The sequence below is a fragment of the Vicugna pacos genome, chromosome 6, assembly GCF_048564905.1.
Source record: "Vicugna pacos chromosome 6, VicPac4, whole genome shotgun sequence".
Lineage (NCBI taxonomy): Eukaryota > Metazoa > Chordata > Mammalia > Artiodactyla > Camelidae > Vicugna > Vicugna pacos.
In genome coordinates this window covers 43230993-43258410 of record NC_132992.1, presented here as the reverse complement: position 1 = coordinate 43258410, position 27418 = coordinate 43230993, and the positions used below count along the sequence as shown (strand labels likewise).

Sequence of the window (27418 nt, the reverse complement as noted above, 5' to 3'; positions counted from 1 at the left end):
ATAATAACTCTTATCAGTATACAAGCTATCGTGATCTAATGGCTTCAGAGACTGGAGCCCCATCCTCATTTTTGCCAATGAACTTTCCATGTTCCATCTGCAGTGTGGGGGCTCTCTCATAAGCAGTCATCCTAATAGGATGGGGTTTTAATGTGTGATAGGCTCCTGAAAGAAATCATCTGAAAACATTTTTTTAAATGGTTTTCACTGTCTCCTTGTAAATTCTTTGCTTGACATTTAATAACTATCATCACTATGATTATGATTTAAGAACTATAATTTAAGACTTTTTCAGAAATGGGGGTGTTAAAGGATATTTATATCAGAATGCTTTTTAAGCTGTAGGTGAACAGAAGAAATCATTGAAAGTATCTCAAGTAGTATAGACTTATTTTTTAAAATTTTTTATTGAAGTGTAGTTGATTTGCAATGTTAGTTTCAGGTGTACAACAAAGTGATTCAGTTATACGTATACATACATATATATTTTTTCTTTTCAGATTCTTTTCCATTATATGTTATTAGGAGCAATTAAATACAGTTCTCTATACTATACAGTAGATCCTTGTTGTTTATCTATTTTATATATAGTAACGTGTGTCTGTTAATCCCCAACCCCTTATTTAAGATTTGTTTTTAATTTTATGTAACCAGAAATCTGGAGTTAGGATGTGAGGTCCTTAATGCAACATCTGGTACCTGACAGCAGCCCAATCATGTCATCGAGGTCCAGGTCCTTTCCATGTTTTGCTGGCCATCCCCAGCTGTGGGCAGTAATAGCTCATGGGGATCTCATGCAGCAAGGGCAACATCTAACGAGAAAGAGGAGCTTCTCTTCCTACGTGCCTCTTTTCCTTAGGCCAGACCCCCAAGACTTGTAGCATACATTCCTCCCTCCTTGCTGGTCCCACGGGCAAGGCTTGGGTCATATGTCCATGTGTAACCCACTCACTGCCAAGGGAATGTAACCACCATGACTGACTTGAAGAACTCTGCTTCACCCTCTGGACTGGAGAAGGGCACTCTTCCCTGAGTACAGGGGGTGGTGAACACCTGCACCTGGACAGAGAGGGGTGAAGGAGGGTATGTGTTGGCTCAACAGCCAACAGTATTCCCCATTGACCTTTTGGATAATAACAGTTTTATTTTAGTATTTAGGATTAATATTTTGGTGTCTTACTATATGGCCGAACTATGCATGGTCTTTTTCCCACACTGACAGAATTATCCTAGTGTGTCTCTTAAGGGCAAAAGTATCCTATTGGGGGGAAAGTGTTTGTCCTAGGGCCTACTTTTTTTTCTCATTCTGATCCAACTAGAAAATATTTAATAAACAATCCAAAAGTTTTTACAGAAAACGATCTTGTTCATCTCAGCCCAGGTCTATCTGTCATGCAGATAGTGTTTCACATTACTTTAAAACAGAATTGAATGGCAATGGAATAGAAACCTGATTTTTAATTGCTGCTTCTGCTTCCTCCTAAAATAAGAAATGACAGGACATTTTTTGCAACAGAAATAACTTGACTTTTCAAAAGTGTTTGTAAAAATAGTTTTTATGAAAAACAGCAATACTTTTAAAGCTCAGTGGTCAAGGACAGGGACTGTGAGGACAATGGAGCTTGATTTGAGTCTCTGTCCCCAGTTGGCAGTGATGTGATAGTAGGCTTCACCTGCAAAATGAAGAAAGTAATCATTCCTACTTCAAAGGATTGTTGTGAGAGTTGAATGAGATTAAAATATGTCCATATGCTTTCACATATTTATTCTTAACAGAGTTGCTAGTGCATATTAAGCATTCAACAAATTTTACTATTTTTACTTATAACACTATCAAGGAAAGTCTGTACACATCGAAGTTAACATTTTCCTACACTCACAACTTTTAGAAGTAACAAGTCTGAGAAACAAAATATGAGGACTTCCATCCAGTTCATACTACAATTTTATGAGAGGTCTTGCAGTGGTTCTTGTGTCTCTTCCAAAGAGTTCTCCAGTTGGCTTGATGTGGGTCAAAACTTAAAACCGCAGTGGTGGCTTTACTTTCTTTTCAGTAGACATTAGAATCTCACTTTCCATTCAGCCAGGGAGTAGACTGAATGTGTCGATCTGCTTCTTGAGAAGTGAACAGAATAAAGCTTATTGATATGGGTGTCACAAATCTCTTAATTTCTCTGCTTATTGTCCTGGTAAGCTATATGCTCTGTATTTCAAGCTAAAACTACATGAAGGCATTAACAAAATTGCAGAATGAACAGTGCATGTGGGTATAAACATCAGTTCTTTAGCAGGAAAAAAAGTATCTTCTTCATAAAACATTACAATTCTTTTTTGTTTTTTAGAATTTGTATATCATACTTGACATTAGGACAACTTCCTATAATTATCTAATCGAGTCAGAAAAACAGGTCATCAGCTTGAGGCCTTGCCCACATTCTCTTGCTCACAGTTTTGGTGTGACTCTTCTGATTGGCCCCAGTGCCACTTATAACTGACCAAAGGCCCTTCATGGGAAACAGTGGTACGGAGGTATTGCAGCAGTCACTTTGGCTATAGGGGCCAATTTCTGGATCCAGGACTTTGAACTGTAATTAACAAACCCAACTCAAACCTATATAAGTAAATAAAGAAATTTATTATAAATGTCACTAGGTATCTCAAAGAATCAAAAGCAAAGGGAAATGTCAATGTTCAAGAAGGGTCAAGATGTAACTAGGCTTAAAAAATCCTGTCAGCAGGTCACACTCACAGTCCCAGGACTTCTCTTCTCCCTCCTGTTTCTGTTTTTCCCCGAGCAATGGCTTCTTTATTTCTTATCACTGAGGACTGACTTTCCCCAAGTGACAGAAAACATGACTACTGTTCATATTCTAGCTTTATATCTTAGATTTTCAATCGCACAGAGCAAGACTGACCTTTTCCAGTTCCAATTCCAAAATCCTGGAGGAAAACTCTGCAAAGTCTAGCTTGGATCAGACTAACTGGTGTAAAGAGACAGGATACCATTTGGATCCATTTGGCAAGATGCCCAATCAGCTGCTGCCTACGAGCAGTACCATATTGTACTAATATGTTGGTTCCAGTGGTTTAAAGAAAATCAGGTGGAGCGATTCTCAGCAGAAGAGGTGCCAGCCTGACTGTTCCATAGATGTCCACTATTACATGGCTATACTGTAAAAATAATGCAAGGAAGTAGTTCGAGCTTCCCATTTGTCAGCAAACGCCGCCTATGGTCCTTGAGAATTTCCCATTAAAGCTGTTCATTCACCATTAGAGAGTTCAGGATGGCTGGAGGGCTGGAGCTGGTGGGAGAGGGGCACACATGAAAGGAGGAGAGCAGAGAGAAAATAGAAAGAGGGTGCATCAAGGAAGAATCGCCAGCTGGAAGCAGAGGGCTTGGGAACTCCCAGTTCTTTTTGAATTAAATCCTTATGGTTCTCCCAGCTGCCTCTCTTCCCTCCTGCCTTACACCTCTTTTTAATATTTTCTCTCATCAGTTTTCAAATGAAGACCTTCTGTGTGGCTTTTAAGACTTCTGTCCTCCTCCAGAGAAACAGTACTCTACTTTAGGCAAAAGCTGGAAGTAATGCAGAGTTTATGTCTTCAGAAAAGCGCTTTCCCATGTCTTCTTGTTCCTTTTCTTAGAATAACAATATCTGAGGGTTGGAGTAAGTCAACTTTGAGGGCCATCAGGTTCTTCCATTTCTGTGTTCATCCATCTCTGGCATCCATGACAAGTGGCCATCTGGACCCCTTGACCACATACCAAGGAGAACTCACCACTTTTTAGGAGAGCCCTGAAACTTCTATCTTTAGATAGTTCTGACTGTTAGATGTGCTTCCTTGTATTGAGCTCCTGCTGAGCCAAAAATGTTTTTTCCCCTTGTTGCTTCCACATCTGGAAGCAAACAGAAAAGTCCAATCTCTTTCCTACATGCTCACTTTTCAAAAACTACACCATGTTCATCATGTTTCACCCTAAGATCTTTCTTCTCCAGACAGAGCAACTGTTCGTCCTATATCTGTTCTCTTTTGCATAGGATTTCAAGTGCTTCTATTAACTGGGACACTCTGTTCTAAAACCTTTACTTACTTAAATGTTCTTCTTCATTTTCCCCTCTATAACCAGGCATAATCTTAAAGATATGGGAAAATCAGCATAAAAAGAACAAAGCAAATAATGTCTTTTGTTATAAATATGGAACTTCTATTCAGAAAAGTCCCATTTATCTTTTTTTTAGGAAGTCCAAACTTATGCTTAGTCACTCTCATGCTGAAAATCGTAAAATAATTAATTTACAATAAAATTTCAATGATAAAGAGTATTTAAATTTTGTAAGTGAATTTAAGGCATTAGTAGTTGGAATTGCAATGGAAAGGAGGTGGGAGGAGTTCATGAATTCCCACAGTTCTTCAAATCACGTCTACTTTACTTCCTATTCACAAATGCTAGCACTATCCATTAAGTTGAAAACCGTGTCAGAGTAAGCCCATATAAGGGGATCATTTGATTCCTCTTTTGAGAGCTTGTTTGGAGGTTCTAGCAGGGGAGCACGGCTACTTGTATACCCTTGACTGAGAAGAACGGTCCTCCTCTATCAGGGATAATCATCCTCTTCAACCGAGCGCATAGCTTCAGGAGGGACGCACATGGAGCAGTGAGGGAGGAAGGGGACACCCGCCTAGCCAGCCATATCAGCTGAATCAACCCTGGTGATCAATGGGGTGACAGATGTTGCAGCCAGATCACCCTCACTTCCATTTCCTCTCTTCCTCTTCATGAAATCTATAAGCTTAACAAATATTTGTGTCCTGGTCACACACACACACACACACACACACACACACAACTCTAGGGTAAGCACTCTAATGCACACCTGGCCCTCAAGGAGCTAACAACTGACTAGCCTTTTGCTCCCCTCACTGATGCTGTGTAAGCCAGTGAATCGAGGAAGAACAAGAGGTCACCATGTTGGACTGGGTGGCACAGTGGGTTAGTCTGAATAAACTCAACTTGTTCCAAAAGCACAGCTAAATGCAGAACCCAACTTAAGGGAGCTGGAGTGAACTTTGAGGGGTCAATCAGAGAAGCTCCAGCCTTCTCTAGGATGTTGAATGGCTATCCTAAAATTGGGGCACCTTGAGTCCTGCCTTTATCTGTAGCCACTAATGGGTTCATCAGGAAAATTGATTACCCCAGAAAATAATGCAGAATATTTTCTTCTGTTGAAATAGTTTCAGGGATAAAAGAGATTATGGCATGTACATTATAAAGATTCCAGGACAGATGAATTTAAAATTTTGAGTCTTAAAATCTAATGAGTGGTGACTTATAAAACTTACCATAAGCATATGACATTCATTCTTTTTTTTCCTAAAAAATGTCTGAATATGTGACCACAAATCCCTCAATATTAGCAACTATAGCTGTCCCATGCCCTGTGAGATTGCATAGCAGTAAGAGAAATTGACATTTCTACTGTCAGCACCATGTGTCCTGATAATTAACCCTCCCAGACCTTCTTCCGTCTCCCTCAAGGAAGTGAAAAAAATTATAACTAAAAATTCAGGACAGGGCTGGGAGCCCTAGTTCCATAGCCATAGAGTGTGTTAGTTCCCTTGTGTTAGTAAGCTAAAATTGAAGATTTCATCACCTGGTTAGCCTCAGAAGTTTCAGTCTAAAGGGCTCAGTGTAGCCCTAACCTCATTTGGTGACCACAGGGAGGAGGTGCAAGGCTGTAGACAGTTTGAGGCTACCAACCACACAACCAAGAAAATAAATTCAAGATTCCTTAGATTAAGGAGGGTTGACTTTATCCTTAAGGTATAACTCATGGCTATGTTTAGCACTTACCAAAGGGGTTTCAGTCTCAGTATCATTTATTTTCTTCTGAATAGCATACTGCTAATAAACGTAGAATCATGTCTCCACTTCAGAATTAAAACAGAGGAAGACTTTATAGCAGGTGTGCTGCATTGAATAATTGGGAATACTTTAAGATTAGTTGCTTTGTCCATAAACAAAGGCAGAACTACCTGTTTCCTAATTCCCTGACTTATAAAGAATCTTTTTATTTCTCCAATAGGCTGTTCGGTTTTTACAAGGGAATTCTGCCACCCATCTTGGCTGAAACACCAAAAAGAGCAGTGAAGGTAAACATCATATGTCTTCCCACTGAGTGAAGATGGACTGTGGTCAGAGCTTCAGCATCAACACATCCCACAACAAACTCTGGGACATTAATGGGAATTAAACATAAGACACTAAACATTTTAATGCAGAAATTATAACATAAGCTTTAGTATAATTAGACTTAGTCTCTCAAATATTGGTATATTGGTTTCTGGATTTTTCCCCAGCTAGACATTCTCTTCTAATGGGGAAATTATACAAAAAGCACAGTGGGGAATGAAGTTCGTGTAAGGAAACCACAGCAGCCACAAAAGAGCTTGGACTTTTTCTCAAGGCAATTCATAAATTTTCCTTTGGAGCAATGATTACTAAAGAACGAGAGAGAGAGACAAAAGAAGAGAGCGGTAGAGAAACATTTCTCCCTAAATCATTCCCATTTTATGAACACAGCAAACTAATACGTTCTATTTCTTTCTCTGTGATTCTTGTATAACACATGTATTTGGTATGCTAACTTCCTTTTTTCCCCTTGGTCTCCTCTGTAAAAATTCTCTATTCTGGTTTTCACAAAATTATTACTTCTGCACCACGCTGATTTCCATTCTTTAACCACATAACTATGGAAGTTTACGTACTACTTGCTGGTTCAGTATCTGGATAGGAACACAGAGATCTAGCAGGCCTTCCAGGGGAGAAAGAACTAAGTCTGATCACTCCTTTATATGTTCTCTCAGACAAAAGTCTTGATCACTGTGACTCTGGCTGGCATCGCCCCCTCCCCACCACCACCCACATCACCAAATATGGCTTTGTCTTTCGGTAATAAGGATAACACAAACTTAGACTGAAAGACTTCCTTTCCAGCTAACGACATAAAGCTTTCTTCACGTACATTGCTCAATTTGCATTCCCAGTATTCCTGAAAGGTAAGGAAAAGCAGCTTATGTACTTTTACTCAGTAAATTAAGAGGGTTACTGGGTTTAAAATTATGATTAAGAAAACCAACGTATATACACAGACACCAAACTTTTACATTATGTCAAAATGGCAATTTAGCAGGATTTAATTCAGGTCTAGAATTTAGGAAAGAAAGCTTTAAAACATACTTTATAAATTCATTCTCTTTGTTGCTGTAGTTTTGTGATTTTATATTATTGCTTCAATATAAATTTCATTATAAGGATCTGAATTGCAGCAGAGAATCTGGAAAAAGTTCACCAAAGTACACAAAAGGGCTGAATTGAATTATGAAATGGCTTCACTTGATAAAAGATTGCCCAAGTAAACAAACAGAGCAGAGTTCCTGTTCAAACAGAAAGTCACTTTGTCTCCATGGAATAATATATTCATTTGTTCAGAGTTTTACATGTATAAATAAAGTAAACTATAAGTAAAGTTTTTCCTGAAATATTTCCCCTTAGTACTATACAATGGAGACAGTTTAAACTTCAAGAGGATTCAGGTTTATCAGTGTTGAACCATCTTTCGTGGGCAAAAAAAAAAAAGTTGAGCTTTACAAAACTGAGTTAGTCTCGACTTAAAAAAAGCAACGCTCCCTGCCAGAACAATGGTTAACAGATGAACTTTTGGGCAACTGGATATGGTGTATGTGTCCCAGACATCTTGTTTCAAGTAGATTTTACCTTAAAATTATTGAGACATATGGTAAGTACGTTGGCTTTTTAAGTATAACTTTGAGTTAAATGTATCTTTACCAGATGGATAGCACTAGTTTTTCAACAATTTATGAAAATATTCATTTTATAGATATTTGTCTTAGGATTTGTGAGGAAAATGATCATCTGATTGCAATGATTTCTTATATCATAAACTGCTTCATTGTATGTCATCAAAGTTTACTTCAAAAAAATATTCAGAGACCATAGATACACACCTGCATACATACATAAATATGGTCTCTGAATATTAAATATAAATAGAAACAGACAATGCTTAGTTTTTTCTGTACTTTCTTCTTTTTTTTTATTGAAGTATAGTCAGTTTACACTGTTGTGTTATTTTCTGGTGTGCATCATAGTGATTCAGTTCTGTATCTATATATATATATATATGTATATTCCTTTTCACATTCTTTTTTATTATAGGCTATTACAAGGTATTGAATATAGTTCCCTATGCTATACAGTAGAACCTTGTTGTTTATCTATTTTATATATAGTAGTTAGTATCTGCAAATCCCAAACTCCCACTTTATCCCTCTACCCACTCTTTCCCCCTGGTAACCATGAGTTAGTTTTCTATGTCTGTGAGTCTGTTTCTGTTTTGTAAGTAAGTTCATTTGTGTCATTTTTTTTTTAGATTCCACATATAAGTGATATCTTATGGTATTTTTTCTTTCCCTTTCTGGCTTGCTTCACTTAGTATGACAATCTCCAGGTCCATCTATGTTGCTGCAAATGGCATTACTACCCTTTTTATGGCTGAGTAGTATTCCATTGTGTGTATATATACCACATCTTCTCTATCTAGTCATTTGTCAATGGACATTTAGGTTGTTTCCATGTTCTGGCTATTTGTACTTTATTCTTTGAAATGAGATTCATCATTAAAATAAAATGAGTAAATAAATGAATGGCAAGTAAATAAAACTTCCACTTTCACAAATGAAGACCGAATTAGTACTGCAGTTAGCAAAAGGAAATGAAGACCTCTGAAAGAGACCAACTGGTTGCTCAGAGATGGCAGGCACCGCATTCCAGGTTCCAGGATCTAGTCTTGAGCTTAACAGGTCCAGAAATACCATTTTTTAAAGGTCATACTCTCAAGGACTGCTTAATGCTAACCAAACTTGTGAAAGGTTATAAATTGTGAAGGTTGTTCGTTCACCACTCTATCCTAGTACTTATCACAGTGTCTACACATAGTAGATGTTCGATGGATAGTAGATGAGTAAATGAAACATATACAAATGGAAACAGACAGAAAATTTATTACTCTATAGCAGGAGATATTCTGGTCCTTTTCCCCCAAATTCCCAAATCTACTATTCAGAGTTTCTGAAAGGCCAAGACTTCCATTTCCAGCCAAGATGAAGTCAGAGGGACCAGATTTACTCTCCTGCCTGAAACAGCAGAAACAGAAAATGAACAAAATATATGAAACCACAATTTTTATGACACTGGACATGAGACAAGGAAGGATAGTCATACCTGAGAGATGGAGAACAAATGAGATGAGCCCTGTAGCTGCCCCAGCTTACTGCATTGAGAGAGTTTCCAGGCCCACGGACACACAGGGGAAATCCAGCTCACTCCCTGGGATGAGAAGGAACTGAGACGCTGGGGAGGCAGCTAGAGTTCACAGGACAGAGTATCAGAGAAAGAGAGTGCTGCATGGAGAGAGACTCCTAAGATCTGCAGAGGGACGCCTCAGGTATCTAGCCGACCAGCTCACACAAGAGCAAACTAGCAAGGCCTGGAAAGAGCATCCAAAGGATTTCAGGGAATGGCAGGATTCATGAGCAGTCCCACGGGGCTGGGAATAGTGCCTGTTCCCACCAGCCCAGGGCATTGAGGGGGTACCCAAAAGAGGTTTGCCTCTGTAGTGGGGAATAGTTAGTCCTAATCTGAGCACTGCTCAGGTCCCATTTGTTAAAAGCAAGACCCAAATGGATCAAACTGTTTCCATGTAATTTAGCTGCAGCCCAGAAGAGAGGATCAGGGAGGTCAGCTTAGTCATCAGACTGCTCAGTGAGCGTGGATGAAAGCAAAGGGAAAAGTGCCGTCTGGAGGGCTGGGCCACCCAGGCACTACACCCGCCTCCCATGCCCAACCACATGACACTTCTCCAGGGACCACATGGCCCAGCCCTTCTCCCTGGGATAAAGTTCTAGATTCCACTATATAGGTTACATATAACATATTAATTTGGATTCCAGGTTTTATGTTCAAGGTTCCCAAAACCCTAATTGAGTATGCATGTTTTCAAAACTCTTTAGTGGCATATTTGCTTGACTTCGGGTAGGTAACATTATTACATGTTGACCTCCTAATTCCATCCTTACCATGTAACCTCATATCTTATATGATAGGGTACTTTTATCACATCTCTGCAATTACTAATGTTGTGGATGAGAAATTACTAAGAAATATCGTGAAAGCAGTAAAGGAGTAGTGCTGTATGGAAAGGAATTAAAACATTGTTTTATAGCTATGTTTTGTTTCAGTTATAAATATGAGCCTGTACTGTGTGCTCGTATGACACCTGTGTTGGGTAAATATTTTTTACATAGATTGTGATCAGAAAAGTTTGAGATCTTCTGCCTTAAGAGACTCACCTTCCAGAGTCAGGGACAGCAAGGAGATCTCAGCAGCAAGAGAATTCCAGTGCAGAGAACCTCTTCCCAAACCACTAACAATCATGGCTCAGCAGTGAGTAGTACAGTCTTGTGGTTAAGAGCATACCCGGGCTTTGAAATTAGACGTAGGGGGAATCACAGGCCTCCCACTCAACTAGCTGCAGAACATGTGTCTACAGATGGGAATCATGGTAGTACTATGACCTGTTACCTGATGAGATGATATGGATTAAATGCAGTAGCACACGCAAAGGCCTCGGTGTGCTTCCTGGACCACAGCAGGCTCTCACAAGTGCTACATGTAACTTAGCTATCTATGGTTCCTTTAGTAACCAAAGTGAAAAAGGAAATGGAAGCTAAAATTTTCTGAAAGTCTGCTATGCACCAGGCATGTCAGGAAATCATAGTCAAGTTCTCTTATTTAAGTGCTACTCTAGAAGCTAAGTTTTAAGTTCTTGAGGCCTAGAAAGTTCAAGCTACACTGTCACAGCTAAGTAGCATAGCCAGGATTCAGACCTAGGACTGCTCACATCAAAATCCTCACAAGGTGATTATCAAAAGAATAGTGATGATGATGGCTATGAAAAGGAAGAAATAATAAATGATTTTTTAAACCCAAGACTCTCTTTTCCCTTTAATGGTTTCTAGTGCATCTCTCCTTAAAACTGTGGTGGATCCTGATGGTATTATTTTAACAGCAGGATAGTTTCAAGTTTATCACCACCCACCAGAATGTTAGACCTAGAATGCAGGGGTTTCTCTTTGTTTTCTGATGCATCTCCAGTGCCTAGAACATGCCTTCTATGTAAGGCATTCAGTAACTATTTGCTGAATGAGTGAACGAATGAATCCCTGTTCCAGAAAAGACTACATCCATTGTTGATCGAAAGGACCATAACACAAAAATAGTTCCTGAGTCTTTAAAAGAATTAAAATCTATCCAGTGATGTAATGACTCTTGAGCTGCCCAAAGACTCATTATAGCCCTATCTACATGAAACTACCTCTTTCTAACAACAAAATATTACTTGGCCCTCAAATCTACATTTTTTTTCTTGCCCCATTGTACTGGGTTATAAAGTAATAGATAGAGGAAGACATTTAAGACCATGAACTACCCATGCCATTTCTGAGGTGTTGAGAATCAGACCCTAGCAGAACCTAAGAGTGTGTTTTATCAGTGATGTTGGCAGCTACCTTACAGAGTAGGAGCTACTCTGGAGCAAAGCGTCATGTTCAAGCAGACTGTTGTCCAAAAGCTGTAATATAGAAAGACGGGAGAAAAATTTATTTGGGGCATATTATCAAAGTGATCGATTAAATTTGCCTCCATAGAAATCTATTTGCAGAGAAAATTATACTAAACATCACCTACTGAAGGAACCAACAAAATCTTCATCATGATCAGATTTTAAAGAGAGGAATAAGCAGCTCTCTTTCCTCATTCAGGTTAAGGACAGTCTTACTTTCAGGCAGGGGATAGACGAGATGTCCTTGTTGGGTCCTTCCCTAGTTTTTCATAGCATCTTCATCATCACTGAGTGTTTTGAAATTCCATGGAACAGTAGAGATACACAGCAATATAAATGCAAGTCCAAGCTGAGAAGTGGATGTCTTTTACAAGCGGGTTAGAAAATTGGGCATTCACCGGGAAAGCATAGAGAAAGCATAGGAGACCAAAGATTTCAGGTCTGTATGCCTGTAATTCTGAATCACTGCCATAAAAAAGAAGTCTATTGATGTCTGGGGAAACTGAGAATGGTCATGGTAAATGGAAGCTGTATGGTTCATTTGCTGCTATAAAGGATTCCATCAGCTCTTCTGTAGGTTATTATAGCTGCATTTGAAAATGTGAATGTTAAAGTAAGATTCAATAGCAACTAACCGAGACCGGATTAAAAACTGTGTTCAATGGTTTATCATTTTCTAAAATACTGGTTAATGTAATGATTTACTAAAGAAATTTGAGTCAATTCAAGGGTTTGTTACAGGAAATTGTTATAAATCTCTGCGTTTGGTTTTCTTTCACAGTTTTTCACCTTTGAGCAGTACAAGAAATTGCTAGGATATGTGTCACTGTCACCAGCATTGGTAAGTGAGAGTATTTATTATACTTAAGTGTGTGGGTTATTTCATAAAGCAAAATCTGGAAACAAAACCCCTTTTGACTCCCCAAGCCCAGCTACTAAAATATGAATTCGAGTTATTCAATGTTCAGCTACTTGTTGAAAGCCATCTTCCTAATAACTCACAATTTGGCTATTTTATAGCTCCCAGTGATGAATTTATGATAATAATGATATGTGTGGAAAGGCCCATATGAGATATGGTCAAAAATATAAAATAAAGGGTTCATTTGTCAAAGACTCTTGTAAAGCCAAAACATGCGTATGTTTACAGACACACTGCACATATCTATTTATGTGAAAGTCAATGTGCCTAAAATTATTTCCTAATAGGTCACTTTTCCAGCTTTTGCTCAAGGTGTAGTAAATACAGGACTTCAGGTCACTCTGTGGTCAGATGCAGACTGAGGAGCCTTTTGTGAGAATAGTGATCTCACAATGGCATGTCTCAGCTATTACATGAAAATCATTTGGTGATTTGAACCTTTGCCCATGCCTCTCCTTCTTGGTCATTCTGCTGCTTTTCACAGAACAAGTTAAACTATACTGACTAAGCTAGCTCTATGTGTGCAGCAAGGGCCCAGAGAGAGCACATGCACTAACTTCTCCCTCCAAATCTGCAAAACAAAACTCAACTAAACTAAGTCGGCATTGCGCCTGCAGTTGACCAACAGTGAGCCTCCCACCCAGTAGGAAAATCGCCCAGTTTACCTGCTGGAATGTACTTCAGAACTCAACCAGAGGGGCAGCGTTCTGAGCTTCAGCTCTTTAATTACTTTGCTTGTAAAGTTTCATTAAAAATAATTGTCTGCTTTTTAAAAAAATCATCCGTGCTCTCTTTCTAGGAAGGATCCAATTAAGAAACCTAATAGTGTCACTTTGGGTTATAACAGAGAAACCTCTCATTCATCCTCTTGCTTAAAAAATGGGGACTTTGAGGTGACCTTGCACAGAAGGAAAAGTAGCAGCATGAGGCCTAAAATTAGCTAAGGTTTTTTTTTTTTAATTCCTCACTGTCTTCCCTGAATGTCTCCCTTTACTTTGAAAACATCTTGTTAAAAAGAAGATTAAAATCTTCCTAGCAAAGGACAATAAAATATGGTCTCCGCTGTTCTGTGCCAAGGATTGGTAGGTACCATGTGAGAGACTGCAGCTCTTTGGACCCTCTTGAGAGTACAAGCAGAAAAGCACTTGGCCACTCCAGATAGTCTAACTGAATTCATGCGGACTCTATACAGTTTTTCTCTTTTCTTGAACTCATTTATTCCAGTTTCTTTTTGATACAGCTAAACACTTCAACAGCCCTTAAATGTCCCCTGGTGCTCGCACATGAAAAGCCTAGGAGGCTGGGAACCCGACAGTTACCGCTGGTCTCTGGAACAATCTGTGTAACATGATCTGCTGATAGCTGATCAATTCTTTTGACAAGAGACTGCTGAACACTAGTTCTGACAGCAAATGTAGCTGAGTTTTATACAAGAACAAAAAAGTGAATTACTTGGAAGATTGCATATAGTAATAAAAACCTGAACATCTGGATTTTAGCTCTTTCAGTCAGAAGAGTTTGGGACTAGTTTTTTTTTTTTTCCCTGCATTTGGCTTCCATGATAGAAGTCTGAGATAAATGAATAAAATATTTGGTCTGTTACCCTATACAAATATGTTTAAAATCGTAATGAAGGGGCTTGGAAGGAAAACATCGTTAAGAATTCCCTCTCTCCTGGAATCTGTATACAATCCCATTCTTCCTCTCCATTTTTACGTGCAACAGTAACAGTGGGTTTTGTACAGCACATTACAAAGGGCTTTTGCATGTTATTTTGACCCTCATGATAACCGTATTAAATAGAAAGATTAGCTATGATTGGCTCCATTTTACAGATGGGAAAACTGTGGCTTATAAAAGACTCAGTGATTTAAACACAGAGCTCCAGCTAACACACATCGTGTTTTCATGTGGATTAGGAAAATGTGTCCCTTTCTCCTGACTGATGCCTCTCCAGGACTCCAGCTTGGCAAAGAGGTTGCAGGATTTCAGCCTCCACATCACCTTTATGCCCAAACTGCTGTATGTGGCAGCTTTGGTCACATAGCCAACAAAGAGGCAGAACCGGGACCTAACCCCACATCTCCTGGCTCTGGACTCTGCCCTGGTTCCACCTTGCCTCCCCTTCCAAGGTTACAGAACATTCCTTCCTCCCTTTTCACTTTTAGTCTCCTACTTTGAAGAAATTAGAGACTTCTGACAAGAGTTTCTGTTCTTTATTCTTTACTGGCTTTTTTCTTCTCTTAGTTGTATATAGTACTACCTCTTCCAGAATTAGAGGTTCAGCACTGAAGAATTTCTTCTTTTTCTTCCCGGCATCTGTTTTGGAGGTTTGAGGCTTTGTTTCATTTTGTTTTCCTGCTCTGTGTGTGTGTATGTTTTAGTAGTTGTGGTTATTTTTGATACAGATTTTCTGAAAAAGCCTTAAGCATTTTACTTAGAGGAAAATTCTAGAAAGTTGTTCTTTCCTATTGTAGAAATTCTTAACAACAAATAAGAACCTGACACACAGCCATCTTTTGATAAATGGTTTAGATTTTAGTTGAGCCCTTCAAAACAGTCTAGCCATTTCTGATCTCACCTTTTATTCCTCAGCTTCTAGGTCTAGAAGGACAATTATCAGTTTAAAAAGATAAGGAAAGAAAGAATTTTAAAATCTTTTTTTTTTTGTCTGCTAATAGTCTAGAATAGTGACTCTCAGAATACATTTATATGTTTTCAGCTATACTCTTTGGTCTATACTCTTTGGTTACCTGAAATCTAGCTTTTTATGTACATTTTATTTGTGGTTCTGCTTCTTGAATTTTTTATGTGCTCAATAGATGTATTTAAGTGTGTGTTTAAAAATGAAGCTCTTTTTTTTACAAGGCGAACTCTCTTTTAATTGTTACATGTGCAGATGTTTTAGTATCCACCTTATATAAATAAAACAACCTTTCTTTTCATTAAAGGAAAAATTCATTGTTGATGGGATTTTGACGTTTTATTTTGAATTGTTAGGATGTGGTTTGTGGCTTCTGTAATTTCTTCTTCATGAATTGTCAGCATCTAATCAAGATCCAAAGCTGTTTAGTAATGGTATATGGTGCATTTATGTGAGTTTCTCCATTCTCATTATAACATTCAGCTGCATAGTGTAATGAGTGGGATGCTTAATCTGGTACATATGATAGCTTGTTTTAAAGTATTGATTGACTTAATTTTTCTAGACATTTGCCATTGCTGGATTGGGATCTGGACTAACAGAAGCCATCGTGGTCAACCCTTTTGAGGTAGTAAAAGTTGGCTTGCAAGCCAATCGGAACACATTTACAGAGGTAATCATTTAATGATTTCCTATTGTTGAGGGAGTGTAAAAAATTATTTTTCGGTGTATATACATATAAAATTATGAATCCAGGTCTTATCCACTTGTTAAAGCTATAGTAACTTATTAAGAAAGTAGCATAAGAGAAAGTGAAATTTCTTCAACAAGGAAAGCATAAACAAAAATGTCCCAAAGTCTAATGGACAAACACATGTTTATACATTTTTATTTTAGACTTGTAGTGTAATCTATAATGACTTGTTTGGAAATGTTTTCTCTACTTCTGGCAAAACTTCTATTTCACATTTTACTAGAATAGACTATAGCAAAAACCACTGAGGTGATAATATTAGTGTGCTTTCTTTAAAAAAAAATTATGAAGTCATTTTTTTAAATTACCTCACTCCTTTCCCCACTCCACCCACAGCCATCCCCCAAAGATTCTGATCATCTGTCAAGCTTGTCTTTTGGTTAAATCTGAATGAGCAGGCTACCAAAACTGTGGAGATCACCACCTGGACAATGATGGGTCTTGACATTTAATCACTGGTACATGATGTTCCATGAAGACAGCTTCCCTTGGTGTGTGCTGCCTTCACTTCCTTCCGGTTGCCTAATAATTCCCTTTAAACCACCAAGTCCAACTGTTCTTGTCTTATTCTTTTGGGTGCCAAGCACAAGACGGGAAAAAACAAGGGGATTGGCATTCCCAGGTCCTTTCTTAGCATTTTAATTTACTTCTACAACTGGGTAGCATGTGGTATAAATTGGTTTGGAGTATCTGCTGACCTGAATTTCTCCGTAGAAAAGTTCCCCTGCCTACTACTTAAGCAGCTGCTAATGGGTGGAGACCCCTCTCACTCCCGCCGCACTTCCTGCCTGCTGATACTGCCTGAGAGCTCCCTGGCAACTTCTTGAGCAGGAGTGTGGGAAAGGGGAGAGGGGCCTGACTCACCTGCAGCTGCCAAGCCCCGTGGAGGACAGGGTTGGGCTGCTACAGCAGATGGTGCCTACTCAGATGAAGGTAATCCTAATTAAGGGAGTTTGGGGGTTTTTTGGTTTTTTGTTTTTCACGCTTCAAAAGGTTGTCTTAATTGCAGTGATATATAGCGCTTCAATGAAGGTTGAAAATTCGTGGATTGCTCTAGTCTTTGTTTCTGTTTTGCTTTTTCTCTATTCTTCCTTGAATGATGGAAGAAGATGGCAAGGACTAAGGAAAAATAAAAAGAAACACTTTTCAAATGTCCTATCAGTGTGAAGCATTTAAGACAGCCCCCCATGGAATGTGATCAAGGAAAATTTGATTTGTTAGGCTGGGAGAATTAGCAGCTAGAAGAGAACTTGGAGCTCCCCATTCGATGCCCATCTTACCCGTCTTGGGAAGCTTGCCTTGGGGCAGCAAGGGGTAAGGGAAAGAATACACAGGCCTTCAAACTGCAGTCCTTTATCAAGACAGCATGTAAGCAGAGGAACACAAATGGGACAGAGCACCGAGAAGCACTCAGAAGAATGAAAATAACGTTATCACAGCGCCTCTGCTCATGCCTAACGTTCTTTCTCTCTCCTCTGCTCTCAAGAAGGTTCTACACTGAGGCCATGTAAGAACTGTTGATATTTTGCTTGTGCTAAGGCCTTGCTCGAACCTGGCAAATAGTCTCCAGTCCAACACAAGAATGCTGCATGTGCATGTGTTCCTGGTTCATTTACACAAGTGTGTTCTGTGTAAATTGTTTATGTAGATGCAGCCATTTTCTTTAAGTAGAGGAGAGAGGGGAGCTCGTTTAGGATCATTTCTTTTGCAGAATCCACTGAACTGGATTCATTGTCAGATACTTACTTAGAGAAAATAAAATCTATTAATTGCATTATATTGGTCATATTACCTCAACTAGTCAGAACTTAGGAAAAGAGGGTCACACATGTCAGCGTTTATTTCCAGCAGCTGTCAGGACTCAGTGGCTGACCTGAGGTGGCACTTTAAAGGCAATATTGATCAAATTGAAAAGTAGTCAGCACACAGTCACCCAACATAAAGTAACAAGGCTGTGCCTATTAACACAAAACATCTCAGAGAAAGAAATGACATGATATGAATAGCAAATTTCAGATCTAGTTATTTAAAAGTAACTACCAGTCATTTTTGGCAAATGAAGCTGTTTCCTGTGTCTTTTGGCTAGGACCCACTGGAAGGCCAAAGCCTTCCTCCATTGACTAGCACCTCCTTTTATCCAACAAGGGATACCCTTTTGTTCATCTGTACCTGTGTTGAATTAATCCATATGTTAAGTATGCTCATGTCAGCATTTGTATGGCCAAGAATAATTATCCTTTCTTCACTCTGAGGCTTTGTAGATTGTTAAGAAGTATGGGGGTGGAGTAGGGGGAGAAGACGAAGAGGAAGAGAAAGGGAAGAAGAACGGAGTTAACTTGCCCAGGGGAAGGTATAGCTCAAGAGGTAGGGTGCATGCTTAGAATACACAAGGTCCTGGGTTTGACTCCCAGTACTTCCTTTAAAAGTAAATAAGTAAACCTGATTACCTCTCCCCCCAAAAATTTAAAAATAAAATTAAATGCACAATGCATTTGAAGATTACATCTCTTTTTTTAAGAAAAAAAGTTGTAATCCAAGTATTAAAGTAATGCATATTTATGTTATGAAACACCAAAAAACTGTTTCCACATATACATAGAAGTGTATAAATGTATTAAAAATGATCCAGACTCTTGAGCAGTGCTATCCAACAGAAATACAATGTGTGCCACATTTTCTAGTATCTATAGAACAGAGGAAATTAATTTAATCCTATATTTTTTTAACCCAGTATATCCAAAACAGTATCATTTCAACATGTGATCAGTATACAAATTATATGAGATATTTTACACTCTTTTTCCATACTAAGTCTTAAAATCTAGTATGTATTTTATGCTCACAAGCACATTTCAGTTTGAAGTAGGACATTTCAGTCATTCAGTAGCCACACATGGATGATCTCACTGACTTCCTCATAGGACAGTGCAGCTCTGGAGGAATTCATGCACACTTCTCACTGTGGTTGCCTCTGGAGAGGAGACTGGAAGAGATCAAGGGAGGGCTTGATGTATTTGAATGTTTAACATGAGAATGTATTCAGTATTATCTGAAAAGTTAATATCAGTATTAACATTTACTTAAACACTTGCTTATTGTAGAAAATTTAGAAAATACAGAACCATGTAAAGAAAAGTAAGTAATCCAAAAGAAATGTTCTAATGGCTCTGTCAGGGTCAAACCCACTTCAGGTAGAAACCCCAGCTGATTCAGGTGGGGATGACTTGCTGGCCCATCTCAGGACTCAGCCTTGCCTAATTCAGCTTCCAGTACTTCACTTATAGTAGCAGGAACCCCCATTTTTTCCTGCTCTATAATTTCTTAAGAAGTTTAAACTTTATGTGCAAATTATCAAAGGACACATATGAACAGAGCCGTCTAGAACAGGAAGGCCATTGGTTTGGGGAGAGAAAACCCATGAGGCTTTAGGGAGAAACCCGATCAAGCTCTTCACCATTTTCTGACAGTACGGCCTTAAACAAGTGACTTGCAGTTCCCTCCACTGTAAAATGATGGTGATCAGTCCAACTACATTCCAGCCAGGCATCTCTGTGAAGTGGATAGAAACACAAGCACTGCAGGGCTGTCTAAGCTACTGACGAAGTGACAGCCTCCTGCTTCCTACTCTAACCAGATCCCAGTGTCCTCCTTTGTTAGGGAAGAATAGTAGCCATGGCCACATCACATGGTGTCATGAGGGTGAGTTGAGACATGCATGTAAAGCTGTCAGCACAATCTGTCATGTAGTGATGGTTTAATAAGTGTTAGTAGTTATTATTGCCGCCTGCTTTTTATGAGAATTTAAATGTAATAATATACACAAAGGTCTTACTTGGTACATGATAAGCACTCAACCAATGACAATGATTTCTAGATGCAAATTGAACTTATAAATTCTTGATGTTAACTAGAGACAGGTATAGCTGGAGATATTGCCCCAATTAATATCAGGCAGTCACAGCTGACTCCAGTTGTGGGCGTGAAAGCAGCTCACTGAGCGATGGTGTCCCCTTTGGGTCATTCCCAGCTGCCAACACAATCCATTCAGCCCAAATTCTGTATCAAGGCTTAAGGGCTGGAAACCTAGTTACGGTGACTACTGACAAGGTCTTTAAACTCAGATGCAGGCCTGCTATCATAAACAGTAGTAATTGGATATCTGTTTGCTGTAAATAACTTACAAATAACAGCAGAAGTTAGAGATGAAACTAAAAACACTGGAAGCCACTTTTGAAAGTGTTCTACCACAATCAGGATATTCTTCCTCTGGAATACAACCATGTGGGGTTAACGTGGATTCTTGATTAAGCCTTCTAGGTCACTTCACCTGGAGGTCGTGAATGAAGCTCCTTTTCAGTTACAGCTACCAGGTGCGGTGGAACACGAGATGCACGGGCTGCATGCAGCATGGCCAAATGGCCTGACAACAGCTGTAGGGAAAACAGAGCCATTTCCCCAGAGGCTTATTTTGCAGGGAGCTGACTTGCTGGTCTGCCAGTAGTGTGTTTCTCAGGCCACAAGTCTGCCGCTCAGCCTTTCTGCCTTCGTGCTTTAGTTATGAACCACTGTGGATTCCCACACAGTAACGATGGATTTTCCTATCTCATCAGCCTGAGGAGGTGAGTCATCATGGTCCTTTAAACATGAAAATTTCCCAAGAAGTTGTCTGCAGTGCAAGAGAGCCTAGGGTAACAGTAGTCAGATATTACTCTTAATATTACACCTTATGTCTTGTGGGCAATGGCAGAGTGATAAAGATGGAGCAGAAGGACTGCCGTGGTCCTGGGTGCAGAGAGCATAGTCTAGAAGGAGATTGTGGGATGTTCGTAGATGTCACTTGGCCCTGTGTAGAGGCATCGCAGGCAAAGGGCCAGAATGGGGCCCTCTGTAGTGGTGGGAACCAGGAAAGCGGCCCCTCTGGCTGGGGTCCCAGGGCTGAGAGCAGAGGCTGCGTCTGCTGTGTTCTTGGAGCCCTCAGTGAAATTCCTGACAGGATTTCCCAGGAACGGCAGGTACCCTGCTGGCTCCAGCTGCCTGTGTTCTCCCCTCTGTGGTCTAGGACTGATTCTCTAGCCAGTCAGAAGTATGTTACCCATAAAATATGACTTCCTACCCAGTTAGACCTAAACTCTTCTAGAAATTTGAAGGAAATTGTGATTAATTTGGTTCCTGATACTTCCCTCATATCCTTCCAGCTACTGTATAAAGGTTTTCAATAGGTGTGCTTGTCTTGCCTGCACTGTTTAAATTACCACCATATCAGTCAAAGACTATAATCCCTGCCACACTTCCTCCAATTCCAATACCAGAATCTTGGCCAGCATCTTAAAATTCACAGTGAATAAAGAAAACCGGTCTCTAATTTAAATATGTTTGACCTTCTGTGGGGAGCAAAGTAATCACAGCTTTGTCATGCTCTGGTTTGGTTCAGTGGGTGTAAAAACATGTTCAGATAAAATCGGGATAGACCCAAATTTCCCCCCGTCCTTCACACTAAACCCAAGCAAAATGTTGTTCTGGTTTGTAGTCTTTTTGGCTGAGGACTAGGCTTGCCAGAGGATTTCTCCATTGGGGATGGTTTGTACATTCAGTCTTGCCGAAAGTGTGACTTTGTAGCTTGCTGTCCTTGTAAGACCCTGCTGCCTTCTAACTGGGTGCATCGTTTTTTTCCTGTACACTTACAAGAACTAGAAGTCCTTTATCAATTATGCTAAATCAAGTGGTGTTTGGCTGGCATGCTCTCTGCTAGCCTGGAAAATGTGAATTTCTCCCCAGGAGCAAAATCTTGTATGAATTGTTTCCCGGTTTTTCTCTCCACTTTGAAATCTACTTCAAAGTTATTATTTGGCTAACGGGTTATGTTTTCCTTCCCTTGAGGTCTATAGGATTTGCCTCTGATGTGTGGATGGGGCACAGGTTTCCCTTCTACTCTGTCATTTTTATCAACGTTACATATGAACATAATCATTCTCACCCCCAAATATGAAACTAAGCCCTTAGGAAATTTCAAAAACCTGTTTTACCTTTGTTTGGTCCTTAAAGATATTCAGCCCAAGAAAGGAATAATTAGTCTTTCACCTATGCTCTGTGACTACAGTTTTAAGGATCAATGAACAGACAGCCAATGTGTCATTGATGGTAGAATCTTTAAAAATAGGTGCTTTTAAAAAATTAGTTCAGGGTTTGAGTCTGCTCTTGGATAACACCACTAAATATAGCTCTACACACTTTATCCTGGGAGCTTAATAATCTAATAGAGACCAATTAGATCATACACGATATCACAAAGCTTAGTGATTATTTTCTCCATAGGCAGTTAACAAATGTTTAAACTTAGTTACACTCTTAAGAGACAACACAAAGTGAATAGGACTGGATTTTGTCATCATCTCTTTCAAAAAAGAGAACAGTTAAGTTATATAGAGAGAGTGTGTGGTTCTGTTTTCAGATAGAGTAAGAAGCCGGCTTCAAGGGCATGTCAACATTCATGATAATGTATTGAGTTAAGTTCAAGTTTTCCCTGCATTACTATTTGAAATACTGCCTGAAAGCTGCTCCATACGTAAATTATTTCTTTCCAGTCTATGATTCTTGTGGGCAGAAAAGTGAATTATGTATATGAATCCATTCCTATGGTTATCTTTCAACAATACCTAAGGCAGCAGCCAAGATGACTCTCCATTATCATTTATAAAAAATAGACTTCAGTCTTCCACTCGGCTGTGCCAGGAACCCTAGATTTTTGCTTTCAGAGTTGAGACTTTGAAGTAATGATAATAGCTACCATTTACAGAACATCTACTATATGCCAGATACTATGCGAGACGCCTTATATTTTTTTCTTTATTTGAATTTTTAAATTTATATAATTTTGTAAATTACAAAGTGATACTTTTTTTCTCCACAAATCAAGTAATACAGAGCTATATATGAAAAAAGTAATTGATGATTTCTGCCACCACCACCCTCCAATGCCATTGCTCTGGTGACTGCTGTGTGTCCCTCCATCTCTTCCAGTGCTGACACACATTTGATCAAATCAGATCCTCCCACTATCCCTATAATGTTGGTGGCTTTATCTCTATGTTATAGAGAGGGGAAAATAAAGCCTAATGCAGTTATTAGCTCTAAGGGACTGAGCATTAACATAGAGGTCTCTTTCTCATCAACCACAGTTTTCACTGGGATAAAGAAATGTGGGTAATTAAGATGCTTAAGGGAAAATCAAAAGGGAATCATGAAAAAGCAGAGGCTCCTTGCACATTGCCAGTCTCCTCTGAGCCGTCACCCCTGTGTCCACAGCAGTGCCAGAGCAAGGTGCTGGGTCAGCGTCCTGTCACCGGAAGACTCCGTGTTCCTCCAGATGGTTACTGGGCAGCAACTCGGTGTTGACGTAGCTTGTGGCTCAGCATCTGGAAGAGTTTGTTTAGAGCAAATTATTTTCCACTCACAGATCATTTAAAAATAGACCTGTTCATCAAATGTAAATTTTAGAAGGAATATAATTATATTTTGGATGCTTTTTGGTCCATAATCATGCCCTATTAAAATAAACTGCAATGATGAGTTAGCAAAATGCCTATCTAAGCTAAAAGAGATGTGTAACTGGGATTTTGAGCCCAATTCTTCTTTTTTCACTTACATTTTGTTCCCAAATCTATGAAAATGCTTCAAGACTTTATTTGAGGAATGAAAAGCTTAAATGATCTTTTATCCTAATGAGCAAGGATATTTTCCTACCTAAGTAAAGACTGGATCTCCTCTTTTTTAACAAAGCAGTATTTTTCTTACAGCCCAGATATGAACACTCACTCCACTGTATAAAGGTCTCATCCGGTTTGCTTTCCAGTCATGTGATGAACTCCAGTGCAACACCCTTATTAGTCCATCGGCTCTAAAGTGCAACCAAATCCCCTCACCATAGGAAGCAAGTAAAGGATACACATGGAGCGTGCTGTCTTTGGACATGGTGTGCCTAGAACTGTTCTCTGGCTTTAGAGAAAGAGGAAATTGACTGACACACACCCCATGCCTCTACCTACTGGCCATGCTTTGATAGCTATTTACCCAGGGAACAATGCCTGCTGCCTAAAACCTCTGTCCGTGATCTCACAAGGTTATCAGAGCCAGCTCTGGTCAGTAGTTGGATGGAAGAACTCCAGAAAAAATAGATCAGGCTGCCATAAGTGATCTCAGTGATTTGTTGGTAATCCTGGGCTCTCAGAGAGTAAGGAATCAGTGCCCCAGAGTGGTGCCTGGGAGCGTTGTGTAGGCAAAGGATCTTCTCTTTTATGTCAGCCTCTTAAGGACTTTTAATTTTTAAAAAATTATTGAAGTATAGTTAATTTATAATGTTATATAAGTTTTAGGTATAAGCATAGTGATTCAGTATTTTTAGTTTATATTCCATTAAAAGTTGTTACAAGGTAATGGCTATAGTTCACTGTGCTCTATAATATATCCTTGTTGCTTATCTATTTTATACATACCCCTAACATGCCCCTTCCCCTTCCCTCTCCCCACTGGTACCCAATAGTTTGTTCTCTATGTCTGTGAGTCTGTTTCTGTTTTGCTGTATACATTCATTTGTATTATTTTTCAGATTCCACATACAGGTGATATCGTGCTATCTGTCTTTCTCTGTCTGACATTTCACCAAGCATAATATTCTCTAGGTCCATTCATGTTGCTGCAAATGGCAGAATGCCATTCTTTTTATGGCTGAGTAGTATTCCATTGTGTATATATACCACATCTTTCAATTTTTTATTGTGGTATAGTTGATGTACAAAATAAGTTACAAGAATACAACATAATGATTCACAATTTTTTAAAGGTTATATTCCATTTATAGTTATTATAAAATATTGCCTATATTCTCCATGTTGTATAATATCCTTGTAGCTTATTTATTTTATACATAATAGTTTGTACTTTTTAACCCCCTACCCCTATCTTGTCCCTCTTCCCTTTCCTCTCCCTACTGGTAACCACTAGATTGTTCTCTATATTTGAGAGTCTGCTTCTTTTTTGTTCAATGCTCTATTTTGTTTTATTTTTTATTTTCCACATGTAAGTGATATCATACAGTATTTGTCTGACTTATTTCACTTAACATAATACCCTCCAGGTCCATCCTTATTGTTGCAAATGGCAAAAATTTCATTCTTTTTTATGGCAAGTAATATCCCATTGCATATATACACCACATCTTCTTTATCCATTCATCTGTTGATGGACCCTTAGGTTGCTTCCATATCTTGGCTATGACCATTGAGATGCATGTGTCTTTTTGAATTAGTGTTTTTGTTTTTTTAAAGATACACCCAGAAGTGGAATTTCTAGGTCATATGGTAGTTCTGTTTTTACTTTTTTGAGAAAACTCCATACTGTTTTCCACAGTGGCTGTACCAATTACAGAAATTTGCTTTCACATTTCATAACCATTGTAGAATATTCTCATGGGTAGACATAAAATTTATCAGTTTATCTCTCCAAATAAAAAGCAAAGCAAAAATATTTGTTACAATTCTAGAATATGGACAAGGTACTGTACTAGACAGCACAGTGCATGGCATGTAATAGGCACTCAATGGGTATTTGAATAAGTGGGTGCATGCATGAAAGAACAGGGAGCTATCAGAATTAGCAACTGGCAGTAAGTAAATTGTGAAGTCACAGTTAAAGTAGACTTTGAGTTCCTTCAAATGGAAATACATCTGGCAGGTACTAGTAAACTGAAGATTTTTATAAACCATGGTGGGAAACTGTGGATAAACCATTGTGGAGAACTGTGGTATCACAGCTTTAGCTACATTCTGACTCACTTACTCCATGCTTGCAGCTCTGGTGCAGTCAATGAAAGGTATATCTAGGAAAGTTAGAATGCAGTTTGGCCCACAACTGGTAACTAAATATGAAAATTGAAGTGAATCTAAATATTGGAAGGAAACTGAATTGGTGGGTGACTTGCTGGGTTGGATAGTATTGGAATCATTTGGCTGATGATGCTAGTCAGTCACCATTTTGTTTTGAAGTGGAAGCCCAGTAACCAAATAAGTTTAGTAAAATTCCTTGTGTTTACAGAGATCTAGTCAAAATGATCCTACATTTTCCTATTTAAGCATCCTCGTGGAAGTCATGTTTTGCCTTTCTAATTAAATATTTGCTTATGTGTGCGATACAGTCGCTGAATGAAGCAGAAAGCACACTTCTAATTCTTATGAGAGTTAGAGTTTAGGTTTTTCTTCATCTCAAGGCCCCAGGTTGCCAGAAAAAATATATCTGTATTTATTATCTGTTACCTATATCAGTTGGATTATCAAACTCTGAAAATCTTACTGCATATGTATAACAAAAATGAGTCAACGAGAACAGCACTGAGTTAGAGGCAGAATTCTGCTTAAGCCATTTACCAGAATTTTTACCACAGGAATATTACTTAATCCTTGGTAAAATGAGAATATACCTGTCTCCCACCTTGCAGATTGTTGAGAGAGACAATCAGGTATGTTGGATGGCAGAAGAATGTACAGTATAGAAGTACGAACTTGGAGTCTGAGGGGGTGGCCTCGGTTTGCACTCTGGTATTACCACTTGCTCTGTGATCTTGAGCAAGTAACTTAACCTTAGTTTCCTCATCTATCAAATGGGGGCAATGATAATATCCATCCCACACACTTGTTGAGAGGATTAAATAATATGTGAAGTACTAAGCATCTGTGATAATGGGCAACACTGATGAGTACTTACTGTGTTCCAGGTACCTGGTAACACGCATGAATGTGCTCTCTAGGACGTCAATAAACTACGTGAGGTAGAGGCCCAGTGAATGTGCTTTTCCTTTCCCAACCTTTGTTGCCCTGCAGCCTTGCTTCTATGGTCCTATAGAGTAGAGAGTTCTTACCAAGGATGCTTACCAAGGGATAGGGAAGGGGCCAGTTTACAGGATCTGCTGCTCCTGAGAGGAAAGCCCTGGAGTGAGGAACTAGCCCTGGAAGGAGAGCACCATCCCAGGAGTTAGATTTGGTTGAGTTGTAGAGGAAGCAGACCTATGATCTTGCATTCTGGATGCGTTTCTGTAGGACATTGTCTCAAGGGTCCAGGACTCTGGAAAGAAAAGACACCCAGAAGGACTGAGCAGGAAGAAGCTAGTTATGCATGCCCTTCCTCTCCCTCGAAGCAGCCTCCACCTTTTGATTGTCATTGCCTTCAACTAACAAGGAAACCGTGTGTTATTTTACTGTTATAACTATTTTTATTATCAGCATAATTGCCATTATTATTAACAGCTAATATATAGTAAATGCTTACATTGGGCAAAATTCATTCTTGCTTATCATCACCATGATCCTATGAGGAATATTCTGTTATTATCCTTATTTTACAGATGAGTA

The 27418-nt window shown here is 39.0% G+C and overlaps 1 protein-coding gene and 1 long non-coding RNA gene across 7 annotated transcripts in view; one reads left to right on the top strand and one right to left on the bottom strand.

Moving 5' to 3' along the window:
• The window catches only part of SLC25A21 (solute carrier family 25 member 21), a 420655-nt gene that overhangs the window by 352111 nt on the left and 41126 nt on the right, over window positions 1-27418 (top strand). For all 4 annotated transcript variants that reach the window (XR_012073530.1, XM_072962945.1, XM_072962944.1 and 1 more), the window contains exons 4-6: window positions 6087-6153; window positions 12484-12543; window positions 15834-15941. Coding sequence is in view for 3 of the 4 variants with exons in the window: in XM_072962945.1 (XP_072819046.1) it covers window positions 6087-6153; window positions 12484-12543; window positions 15834-15941 (235 nt within the window). In the remaining variant the exon portion in view is untranslated. The remainder of the gene's footprint in view (window positions 1-6086; window positions 6154-12483; window positions 12544-15833; window positions 15942-27418) is intronic.
• On the bottom strand, window positions 1539-19634 carry LOC140696895 (uncharacterized). Of its 3 annotated transcripts, XR_012073533.1 has the most exons (4): window positions 19477-19634; window positions 18866-19005; window positions 5855-5971; window positions 1539-1673 (listed from the first exon to the last, which is right to left on the bottom strand). It is a non-coding gene; the product is annotated as an uncharacterized lncRNA (long non-coding RNA). The 3 variants fall into 3 exon arrangements; XR_012073532.1 differs by lacking the exons at window positions 1539-1673; window positions 5855-5971 and adding an exon at window positions 16866-17141; XR_012073531.1 differs by lacking the exons at window positions 1539-1673; window positions 5855-5971 and having other exon boundaries at window positions 18831-19005.